The sequence below is a fragment of the Rhinolophus ferrumequinum genome, chromosome 20 (genome assembly GCF_004115265.2).
Source record: "Rhinolophus ferrumequinum isolate MPI-CBG mRhiFer1 chromosome 20, mRhiFer1_v1.p, whole genome shotgun sequence".
NCBI classification, from domain to species: domain Eukaryota; kingdom Metazoa; phylum Chordata; class Mammalia; order Chiroptera; family Rhinolophidae; genus Rhinolophus; species Rhinolophus ferrumequinum.
The window spans coordinates 24,013,958-24,026,748 of record NC_046303.1 but is presented as its reverse complement, the minus strand read 5'-3'; the positions used below and the strand labels follow the sequence as shown (position 1 = coordinate 24,026,748).

Here is a 12,791-nt window from a genome sequence, read left to right as displayed (position 1 = left end):
GCCTTAGATTCCCTGTCTCCATTGTCAATAGGATTATTAACAATGTCATAGATTTGCGAGAATTAAGATGACTGGGATAAAAATCGTAGCACAAGGGCTATTAGTCCATAGTAAATAAAAATTAGCTATGAGGATGATAATAGTGATTGCTGATGATATGAAAAATACAGAGGGTAAGGTTTCTAGGTTGCACGCTTAAACAAAATAAGTACATCGATGTGACAGACTTTATCACAAATGCTAAAATCCTCTTTGGCTCCCTCTCTAGGGCAAAGAGACAAATGGAATTTGTTGAGCCTGATTTCAAAATAACTGAGGATTTACTAAATTACATGAGAAATTGATGAGAAAAGAAGGATATCTAGACACTTGTCTATTATTTTGTTAATTGAAATTTTGAAATATAGAATTAAACCAGTAAATAGTGTGCAAGATGCCAGATTTCCAAATATACCACTGTAGCATCCACAGATATCAACACATTAATAAAATAAATAAGCAAAATATACAGAATTGAAGGTTACCACTCTCACCAGAACCACATTAAATAGTGTCTTCATTACCTATGCAATCCAAAATCCACCCCACTGTTCCATCTCCACCGCAGGCTAACACTCTGAAGTCAGAAACATCCCGGAAAAAGTTTAACCTGAAAAATAAGCATGTTGTGACACATGATTGATATTTTTAAAATTAGGACTTTTTTGGTTTCTCATTCTTAGAATTTTATTGAATGAAAGGTATTGTTATTTTATAAAAACTGTAAAATCTCAAATATTTTATTGAAAAATATTAAATTCTTATCAAGAATAAAACTATAAAATATAAATATTAACATCTTGATGTAAACATATTTTAATTATATATTCCAGATTCTATAATATATATTTCTTATTTTTATTTTATCAACTCTGAGTTACAAAAAGCAAAATTTGTAAATTATAACTTTTATTAAGATATTCTCCCAGATGCGATCTACAGTTAATATAATCCATGTACTATATCATATAGTGCCATGTACTATATAGCATTTAAACATTTTTATTAATCAAAACTTCTCTTTTGAGTAATTAGATAAACATATTTTGTCAGTAAATAAGTCTGAGAGTTTTCCGCCTTCTCCTTTACTGGGAGATGTTGATCAGGCTGTTTTTGAGGTTCTACCATGAGTTTCTATGTTTCTCTCTGACATAACAATCTGCAAATAGGAGCCAAGCTCCCCCTGTCTTCTGACTTGACCCACAGTGTTTGCTACCCAGGAACACTCATGCCTCATTGCTGGGTCAGCTGAAATAAATGCCCACTGCTTCTGAGGCTACTGCATGCAGTGTGCACATTAATGCAAACTACCTTGGGGAAAGTGACAAAGGCGAGTAATGCAGCCAGTTACTTAATCATGCATGCCTATTGATATGCAATGAAAGAACTGAAACAGGACATACATATTTGGAATATGTCTCTTCACCCCCCGGCCCCAGAGGTAAGAACTGGTAATAAGATATAATATGCAATCATCGAAGATTTTTTTCCTGTATATTTACACATAGGAACATACACATATGAATTTTATTACACACATTTTTAACATGAATGGGATTGTTGTACATCCTGTTAATTTGTGTGCATTTTTAGATTTAAAAATGTCTAAGGGATCTTTCTGTGTCAGCACGAAGAGTGTCGTGGCGTAATTTATAAGAGAATGTATTACATACGGTGTACATTCCATGATTTAGTAAACCACTTATCTTCATGTACTTTAAAACTATTTCTAGTGTCACTATTACAAAAATATAAGTATCATAGTGCATCATTTCAAGAGCATTTATGTGAACATGTGCATGTTTTGAAGGCTATTCTAGAAGGGAAAAGATTCGCTATAGCATCATATTACTCTCTGAATGGTTTCCATTATAGAAGATGTAAGTGTTCATTTATTTGCAAATCCAAAAACTTTATGATATTTTTTTAATAATAATGAAAAACCACATCATGCTATTATTGTCAAATCACATCCCTGTTTACTCGTGGGCTGAGTGTATTTCTGTAGGATTATAGCAGAAGTGTGACCTCTTCTGTGAACTGCGTCTTCAACGCCTTGTCCCTCTTTTCCATTGGGTTGTCTTTTATTATCTTATAAACTCTTCACATAGTATAAGTGATACTTTCACTTAAATGAGTATTAGAAAAAATTTCTTAAAATAATACAATGCATATAGTAGAAATGTATAAAAAAATAATGAAACCCCACCATCATATAAAAACCATGAATAGCTAGAACATGAAATTTTCATGTATTTCCTTATATATTATACAGTGAATATTTACCTTTTGTTATATATGTTGCAATATTTTCTTCCAGTCTATTACCAGTTGGTTTGCTTATGTTATATAATACATAATATTATGTATAATACAACACCTGTGTACCAACTGGCGACTCCGAAGGGTAGAGTATTTTCAATAACTTACATATGCCTCTGTGCTCTTTTCCTAGAGCATCCCACTTTCTCATTCACAAAGCTGAGCACTATTCTGAATCCTGGGTTACCATGTGCGTGCCATAAACAACATTTTGTTTGCTTTTTGCTTTTTCAGCTTAATATTGTTACTACGATTTAGTCATATGGTAGCTGAATTTCTTTCCATGTGTTATTGAAGTTATTCAATTTCTACTGCTAAATATAATTTATGTGAGCATGCCTTTTTAAATCAATGTCAATGGACATTTGGGATTAGTTTTATGTTCTTTTAAAAAACTGCATTATTGGACATGCTTGCTACGGATCGTGGGCAGTGGCTACCTTTGGAGCAGGGTTTCCTTATGTGCAACTTTGTTTCCCAAAGTTGTACCGATGCCTACATAAGATTTGGCAGAGCCTGTCATCTTTAACACTAATAGTATCGCACTGTTTAATGCCATGTGTTTCCTCTTTTGTGAAATGCCAGTTCAAGCTCTTTGGCTCTTTTCTTTACTCTTTTCTTATTGATTTGTAAAAATTATTTATTTGTTCTTAATTTATATCATTTTTGCAAATATCTTCTAAATTTGAAAGATTTTTGTTAGTTTAATGAATGCGTATTTTAATAAACAAGGTTTTGTTTTAATGTATTCAAATTTATCAACATTTTCTTAAGTGACTAGGTATCGTAAGTAGCTAGTGGTAGGCCCGTTTTGTGTAAGATGTTTGCTTACTCAGAGGTCAAAAAAAAATTCAGCTATACTCTTTTAAATTTCAGTTTGACTTTTGACAGAAATGCTAAGTGGTGGTGTGTGATAGGGATTATGGTCTATTATCAATATATCAATATATAGACTATAATCCCTATCTCACATCACCATATAAAATATATACATCATATACATTATGTTGCAAATATTATACATACATATTATATATATTATATACATATATAATTTACTATATTCTATTGTGGTGGTGTGAAGTAGGGATCCCCTTATTCTCTTCTCCCTCCCTCTGCTCTCTTTTTCTCACATTTTTTTCTCTTTCTCCCTTTTTCCCTTCCTTCTTTCCTTTGGGCTGTTGTGCCCAGAATTTTCTCTTTATTTTTTAATTCATCTTTTTCTTTCTTTCTTTTTTTTTTTTTTAGTGTGTAATTCAATTTCTACCATGCAAGCTCCATTATAAGTCAAATTTTCACATATGAGAACATGTCTTTTCGGACTGTCTGTTTTATTTTATTCCTGAATTTGTCCATATCTGTACCAGTACTACACTTTATAATTATTATAGCTTTATAGGAATTCTATATCTCATAGAGCATGAATAATCTAATTTATTATCCCTTCTTTGCTTTTCTAGACACTCTTTAAAGTTAACTTGTCATATTCCACAAAAATAAAAATAAGAACAAAGAAAAACCAATCATAATTTTGACTGTAGTTACATTAAGCCTATAGACCAATTTTGGGCAAAATAACATCTGTATAATGTTAAGTTTACTCATCCATAAATACAGGAGTGTTCTTTTATTTACATATCGTTTAATGACCTTCAATAAAGTTTAAATTTTCTGCTTACAGGTCTTGCATGTATGTTTTATTATATTTATTTTTGGTTGATTTACAATTTATGTTACTATTTCAAATATTTTAAAAATTATTAATTTTAATGTTTTGTTGCTTATAAATATATATATACATATATTTGATTTTTATATACTGATCTTATAAACAAACACATTACTCATATTTTTTCTATTGCCTATATTTTGTTTGAAGATTAATTTGAATTTCTATGCAAACAACAGTATCATATGCTAATAATAATGGTTTTGTTAGTCATCTCCAATTCTTATAATTATTATTTCTTTTCTTGTCTTATTATGCTGGTTGGAGCACATTGCTGATTCGGAGTATTCATCCAGAACCTTCACATCTTCTTCCAGAATTTAAATGGAATACTCCCCGAATTTCCCTATTTAGGTTGATGTTTGTTGTAGGGATTTTATTCTTCTTGTCTTTTTTGAGTGACACCTTTTATAAGGTTAAGTAGGTTTTCTTCTATTCCTGTTACAGTAATAATTTTTATTTTGACTCAATGGTAACTTTTTTCTGCATCTTTTCAGATGTTGATATGGTTGATCCCATTTAATCAGTAATATGGGAATGCATATTTATACATTTCTATATCATTAAACCATTCTTACAACCATTTCACGTACCTAAATTGGACATTTTTTATTAATATTTTTATAGAGAATTGGGTTTGAGTTTATAACTTATTTAGAAGTTGTACATTTCATTTCATTAAAAAAATGGACTTCCTATTTTCCTTCCTGATAACATCTCTAATTTTTTTTATCAAAATTTTTCCGTCTCATAAAATGAAATACAGAATATGCCTTCGTTTTCTATTTTTTTAGGAAGGATTTGCAAAATTTTTTAAGTTCCTTAAAATTGGTTTGCTCTTGTGCATAAACTATACAATCTCTAGTAAGTCTTTGATTTTTTTTTCTTTTTTTTTAACTAAGGTCTTATATAATTGTTTCAATTCCTTTAATAATTATTGAAAACCATTCTACTTTCTAATTCTTGCTAAATCAGTTTTGCCAGTTATATTTCTGTATGAATTTGTCTGTGTTTTAATAATTACTAAAAAAATTCTTATTTTCTAATTCTTCCTAAATCAGTTTTTGCCAGTTATACTTCTGTATCAACTTGTCTACCACCTAAGTTTTCAAAGATTTTTGTCACTGAAGCCTACAAAAGCTTTTCAAAATATGCCAGTAGCTGAAAAGTTTGCCATAGAGCTAATTGTTTCTGGTGAAAACCTAACCACCCATTTGACTCACCATTGCTCTTCTACTCCATGATGATGTTTCATCTGTTATTCATTCTTGTTTTCTTTAAAATTTGTCATCAATGGTTCTTCAGCAGCATCCTACCCCCAAACATAAACCCCATGTGACTGTCAGACCAGCTTACTCTCTGTAAATTGATTGCTCAATGGATTGAAAAATTGACCTATCTCAACCTTTTATTCCACTCAATCCATGCTGTTTTCCCTTGAGATTCATCCATTCCTTATTTCATTCATTCATTGAATAGGAGCCTTGGACAATTATTGAATCATTCTGAGTATCAGTTTCCTTATTTTTAAAATGGAATTAACAATGTCTGCTTCACTGGTCATTTTTAAGATATAAACAAATTGTGTATGTAAAAACTTAAATTGTACTATCCACAGGTTATTAATTTAATTATTTTTCCCTTCTTTCAAAGTAGTATATAGTTTTATAGGTCAGAGTGCCACTCCTCTATTTTTCCACCTCCTTCAACTCCAGTATTCAGTATTCAACTCCAGTATTCAGGCAAAATCTTCACAAAGGTAATTTTCTAGCAAGCCAAGCAGGATGGACAGTGAAGAGGTAGTTCTCCTACCTCCAATCTGAAACTGTAGCCAGAGAACTATTTGGAGAACCGCTTATGGCACTGGGGACAGAAAGTGGAGAGGAACACACTTTCTGTGTTTCTATTCTGTGACTGAAAAGAAACAAATCCAAGAAGCTTGGCAAGAGTCAAAATGCAAGACTCTAAGTGGGCATTTACTTTTTGTACATTAAGCTGTAAAGACTAGCAGATATGATGCTCCCACTTCACACATCTGTCATCCTACCAATGGGGAGGGAATGAGGAGTGTCTAGACAGATACCCATTTGTGGAAACTTTAACACTATATACTCTTCATCTATAAATTTTAGAGGTTCACTTGCAGAATTTGTACGTATAAACATTTTGCAATGAAGTAATCATGCATGGATCCAGAATTTATTTATACTGTTTTTATGGAAATGTATTGAAATTAAAACTTAAAAAGATTTATGAAGTGAGTTAATGATTTTTGAGGTTTCAATGTTGGCCATTAAATATTTCGTAGAGCATTTTCTATTTATTCACAGTAGCTAAACTTAAAAGAGACTCTCCATGGTTAATATATGGGTTTAATGGTTCTGTGTCAAATGCTTTCTTATCACATTTGTTCAACAGCCATCACAATATTACATAGTAAAAAAAAAAAAAAAAAAGGGTGGTGATATTATGAAGCTTAATACCACAATGCAAATCAAGATAGTTCATCTAAGATTCAGAAGTCTAGTTTCCATTTTTAGTAACTGTTAAGATAAAACTGATGTATAAAATTTAGGAAGTTTTCATTTGTTCCCGACAATAGTATTTTAAAAGCACACCAGAAAAATTTTTTAAGAAAGAAGAGAAACTGCAGTACCGATTCCATAATCTTGGAAAGTGTCTTACTTTCTTAAATGACAATATGTAGGAATTTCTTTCTGTCCTAATCTCGCATAGTCTAAGAAAATAAATGATACTGCCATTTATATATAATTTGGATGTATCAGAAATGAGCTTGAATATATAAAAATAAAAATATGTATGGGTATTAAACAATATACATACTATATATTATATGTTATAAAATGATATTACTTGATACTGAAGGGCAACTAATGTGAGATTCATAATTATTAGCACAATAATACAGGGTGAATGGTCATTTAATTGTACATATTTATATTCCTTTATATTAAAGCAATACAGGTTGAAGGATCAAAAATGACTTTTTCATATGTCACCAACTCCTCTGTTCTTCCTTTTCTTCTTCTTTGTTTAGAAAAAAAATAGTTTACCTCAAGAGCATGCCTTAAGAAACGTATGCATTCTGATTTAAGCATTCAGAGCAGAAACAAGCATACTTATCTCCTATTATTCAGCTCAATTCATATTCATACTTGCATGTACATGGTTACATACTATTCTTACAGTTAGAGGATTAGATGGCTTCACATTCGCCTCACTAAAATCAGGCTTTTTTTTTTTTTTTGGTTTGTGATGCTACTATTGTTTTTGAAACTATATTTATAGTTTATAAAATGAAATCTTAATACCTTCTATCTTGTTTTCTAATACCTAGGCTGCATCTATACATCTCTTGGTATTATTGATAGTAGTATTGTTGCTGTAGCAACTTTTGAAAAGGTATGCTTTTCTTATCACATTTGTTCAACAGCCATCACAATATTACAGTTTAAAAAAAAAAAAGTGGGTGGTGATATTATGATGCTTAATACCACAAAGCAGATCAAGATATTTCATCTAAGATTCAGAAGTCTAGTTTCCATTTTTAAAGAAATTTCCATTTCATAAAGAAATTATGAAAAAAGTTTTCTCTATATTTTGTAGTACAAAATGCGGGGAGCGTTAGATTCATGTTTTTTCTGTGTATATTGATAATGTCATCGTCAAAGTGATGATTCATCGACTGGAATGTGCCTCCCCCATCATTTCAGCTTAAAGCATAACTAATTATAACCATGTCCTACGATCTCATATCTTCTGTGCTCTATTTTATCAATACATCATAAATTTTAGGAAAACTAGGAAATGCACCTGTTTCAAAAAATTCAACATGTCTTTTGAGGATATTTTATAGACAGTGAACATATAGGTTTTTTTGGAGGGGCATTTTATGTAGTATAATTCAATGCTGTTACCATCATAGCTAGAAAGAACTTGCAGAGTATTTGAGAAAATAAATATCCCAGTGAACTATTAATAATTGAAACATTAATGCCATTATCTCCTAAAATCTCAAAAACATTCTTTATGCATATGTGTTATTTTAGAAGGGAAGGAGAGAGAGATAAAGGGAAAGAGGCAGAGTGAAATGACAAAGAAAATGAGAGATAGAAAACGAGAGAATATTTACTCCTTGGACACCTATGTTATCTCATTGAATAACTTTAATATTCTCCCGAGTATAATATGAGTTAGAGAGCAGTCAGTGAATAATAGGCTCTGTAATGTGGTCCAAATATGTGTTCTTTTTTGACTAGTGCATTATTATTCTTGGAAAATTAATGTGTGAAAAGGAATATCAAATTTTCTTAAGTCATTTTTGAATGAATAAAAGCAAAAGAATACTTAGCTAAAATACCCTTGATCGTTTACTGAAACTATTCATGATTTCATTAATATAAGCAAAACACGTCTATAAAGTTATCACTTTAAAATATACATTTATTCTGGTACATGGAAAACAGTAACCCTTTAAGGATGTTTTAAATATACAAATATAAATTAGTATTTAACGGACAAGTTAACTGAAGAATATGAAACAACCTTTTTTTTTTTTTTTTAGTCATTTTCTCTCATCTGCAATGTAAGAGTTTTCTTCATTAGAATGGATGGGAGTTAAATCAACTCAGTATTTACATCGCATATTTAGAGCTACAAATATGCACTCAAGTTTGTGGTCATGTACATGTGTCCCCATCGCTCAAAGTACTAATGCACATGTATCTGTTATGTGTTTACTGACATACGCATATATTTGTAAATATAATTCTTTCTTTTAAGTTTGTAGTTACATGACTACTACATAAGCAGAACTGATTTACTATTTTGCTGTTTTTCTTTGTTTTTTTTTGAAGAGTGAATGCATTTATATTTCTAATACAATTACCAAATTGTAGCCTATTGAAGTCGCACCATTTTATGCTCCTATCAACAATGCCAGTTTTCCCATAGCTGCACCAGCTGAGTTCACTATCCAGTTCTGGTATTTTTGCCAATCTGGTGGATAAAAATGGTATCGCCATGTAATTTTAATTTGCATTTTTCTTGTGATGAATGAAGTTGTGCATCTTCTTATATGTATAAGGATCATTACTGTTCTCTTTCAGTGAACTGTTCTGTCGTTTGTCTGTTTTTATATTGGGTTGTTGTCCTTTACCTTCTCAATTTCTAAGAATTATTGATATATTGGGGATTGACCCTTTATCTGTGATTATTTTGGCATTTAAAACCCTAGAAATCTGACCCCCCTCATCTCTGACCTCAGTTAATATAAATCTCCTACCCACGGGTAATGCTCTAGTCATCATGTTCTGTGATCTTTTTCTTGCCTGAAGCCTTACCTTTGCTGTCCCTCTTCTTCTTCTTCTTTTTTTTAAATTTATTGGGGTAACAATTGTTAGTAAAATTACATAGATTTCAGGTGTACAATTCTGTATTACATCATCTATACATCCCACTGTGTGTTCCCCACCCAGAGTCAGTTCTTCTTCCATCACCATATATTTGATCCCACTTACCCTCATCTCTCACCCCCACCCCCCTTGGAGTGAAGAATTAAGGGAAAAATATGACCAAGTGTTCTAATTTAACTATAAATTATACATACTTCCTGATCTTTCAAAGAAGTTAACTTGGAAGACTTCGTTCTTAAAACTTCGAATTAGAAAGCAGAGAGATATTGACAGTGGTCCAAAGTACAGTCTAAAATTAACCCTTGAGATGTAACAGCAGAAGTGATTAGGTTTCTTGGATCTGTTTGGCAACTCTATGCAAAACCATTCTGTCATCCTAATGCTTTTATTATTAATAACTGTGATGACTTCATTTTATATGAATCAGATCACTTCACCAAGTTAACTTTAGAACGTGAAGGAAGAAGGGTTTATGAGTTAGGAAGTAACTCTAGACTTCCATAGAGAAAGAAAAAAAGTTACTTTGACTAGGATCAAATACAAAAGTATAGTTACAAATGCCTAAAAAAGGAGAGGGAGATTGAATGGAAAATCCGCATATAGGTTTCACTGTGAATTTCTATGAAAACTTTCATTAACTGAAATGTCATAAAGCAAAGAGTATTCCCCACCTTCTAAAAGTTCAGTAGTACGTTTATGATGGGCATGGCATTTTTTTGTAAAAGTGATAATCCTCTTTGTATTTCTTTCAGTTAGGGAAAACAGGTACTAATGTAGGTCTTTCCTAAAAGCAAAGCGGTGTAACACAAACTTTTGGAAAGTGGGAGATACCTTTATATAGAAAAGTAACTTTAAATATCATCGGCCTCAATTTCCTGACTTAATACGCATTTAAAAGCTACAGCTGTGTACCAGGAAACGGGTTAGATAGCAGAGATTCAAAAGCAAGACAGAGAGAGTCCTTGCCTTCATGTATCTCACTGACTTAATTGAGAAGGTGGACAAGAAAACAGAATTCCGGTCACCATGGGATGTTCTTTAAAAGCAGTTAATGTAGATTTGGTAGAGGAAGATATCAGAGTTGGCTTAATAAAAGTGGAGACATCTGAGTTGAATTTTGAAGCTTTTGTAAAAGTTAATTCACTGACAGATTGGGAGACAGGCATGAGGAGGAACTGAGTGAAGGGTTAATATGTAAGAATGAGGGGAAATATAGAATACTAGGAAAGTGATTAGATGAGAAATGCTGGACAGTGTGAAACAATGCATTTTCAGGGAGGACAGAAAAGTGAATGGTCTTTCCATTCATCAAGTTAGAGAATAAAGTCAATGAACAAGTTTGGGAAAGAATGAGAAAATGAGTTTAATACTAGACACGCAAAATGTGAGATACATATATGACATTGACATGGAAATGTTGAGTAAGTAGTTAAATAAATTTATATGGGGCTTTGTAGAGAAATCTGAGATGGAAGGAGCAATCCATTTACACTTGATCACAATCATGAAAGGGAATCGGAAGAGAGACCATAAAGGAGAGGTTTAAAGTATCTTGTTGGTGTACAACAGACATGGACCTGCTGTTTTATGAGATTAAAACCTTCAGCAAATTATTTAAGCCTTCTGGTCATGTATCCCCATCTGCGAATGGAAAAAAGCGTAACTCATAAGGTTGTAGTCTACATATTCCCAGGCCTACATCCAACAAATTACTTTTATTCTATTATTCTAAAATTAAGCAGCATATGCACATGAAATTAATGGAGTTCTAGGTATGAAATTCTAGGAGAAAGTGACATTAAAAGAATGGTCTGAGGAGAATGTATCCAAATATAAAAGAAGCAGTACCTCAGAGATAACAGACATTGATTTCCTAATATTAAGGGAGAAGAGACTTTCAGGAAAGGTGAAACAGCCAAGGCTATTTGATTTAACACCTACAAGTTTATTAGCAACAAGCGCAATCTCAATGGAGACTAAGTCAAAACCCTAACTGCACTGAAGAAGAGATGGAGAAGTGGGAGAACAGCCTATTTTATTCTGGATCTAGTTGTGAAGAAAACAGAGTTGGGAAGGTAAGTAACTTCACATTTGTATAAATATATATGTATGTTTTATTTTATTTCTAATTCAAAATGAGAGCTTTGTCAATTTTACATGTTGCTCATTCTTTTTTTTTGCACCTCTGCAATAAATAACTTGGCAATTGTTTGTGTTTTCTTTGGTCTTGAATCTTTATCCTCTATCCATTTCTGTGCTTATAATACTTTAATCATTGTGTATGTTTTCATCATCAACTTTTTAAAAAACAGAAATTCAGAATTTATTTTTTAATTTAATATGCACTTTAATTTTGAGCTAATTTTTGCTGTAAAGTTTTATTACAAAATGAAAGTGTTACGAAACCTAAATATAGATGTATATTACATGTCTAATTGAAAAAAAAAACACAAAAAAAAAACCAAGAAAACCGAGGCAATATTTTAAACTAGTCACTAAACATTCTTGGCAGGACTGATCACCTTTTCTTTCTCACACATATTTTATGGCATCTAACCTATGATTTCTCACAATCTCCACTGCCATCGATGATTGTTATATCTGTTCTCCTTCACTTTCCACTGGGGAGACATGAGGCACCAGCCACAACACAGTGGGCTGGCATAACAGGTGCAACAATTGGTCGACAGGTTGTTTCACTGCACATTTCATTTCAACTTTGAACTTTCTGCAAACTGCACTTCGGAGGGTGTTGTTTGTCTTTCTGCGTGGGAAGGGTTGGGGAAAGAGAGTTGTTTTCCTGGAAATGTTTCAGATATAATGACTATGTGTTAAAGTGAGAACTCTTAATTGAACATACACGTGTCTTCATTCTACTAGAGGATAACATAGTAAAGGCTGGGTGTACAAATTAGAGAGCTAACAAACTCATAATCTTAAGAATTTAGTAATGTACTCAATAATAACACTTAAATTAAAATTAGAAAATCCTGGACAAATGCTAAATCGGGAGGGATGCTAGAACACCAGGGATAGACCAAAAGAGTTCTGGGTAAACTTAAATATTATGCTCACAGTAACTGTACGACCCTATATCATCTGACCCCTCAGTACTGTTTTCATATGCTACGGCTATCCATTCTTCTCCAGCTACCTGGCCTTCTTTCTAACGTTCCCCAATCATGTCAAATATTCTCCCACCATGATTCTTTTACTGTCTTAAAGGCTCTTCTATGAAATGGCCGAATGGCTTGCTCCCTCATCTC

The 12,791-nt window shown here is 32.1% G+C and overlaps 1 protein-coding gene across 7 annotated transcripts in view; it reads right to left on the bottom strand.

Moving 5' to 3' along the window:
• DGKB (diacylglycerol kinase beta) overlaps window positions 1-12,791 on the bottom strand; it is a 698,162-nt gene that overhangs the window by 373,073 nt on the left and 312,298 nt on the right. For all 7 annotated transcript variants that reach the window (XM_033088916.1, XM_033088914.1, XM_033088918.1 and 4 more), the window contains one exon: window positions 564-649. In XM_033088916.1, coding sequence (XP_032944807.1) covers window positions 564-649 — 86 coding nt within the window. The remainder of the gene's footprint in view (window positions 1-563; window positions 650-12,791) is intronic.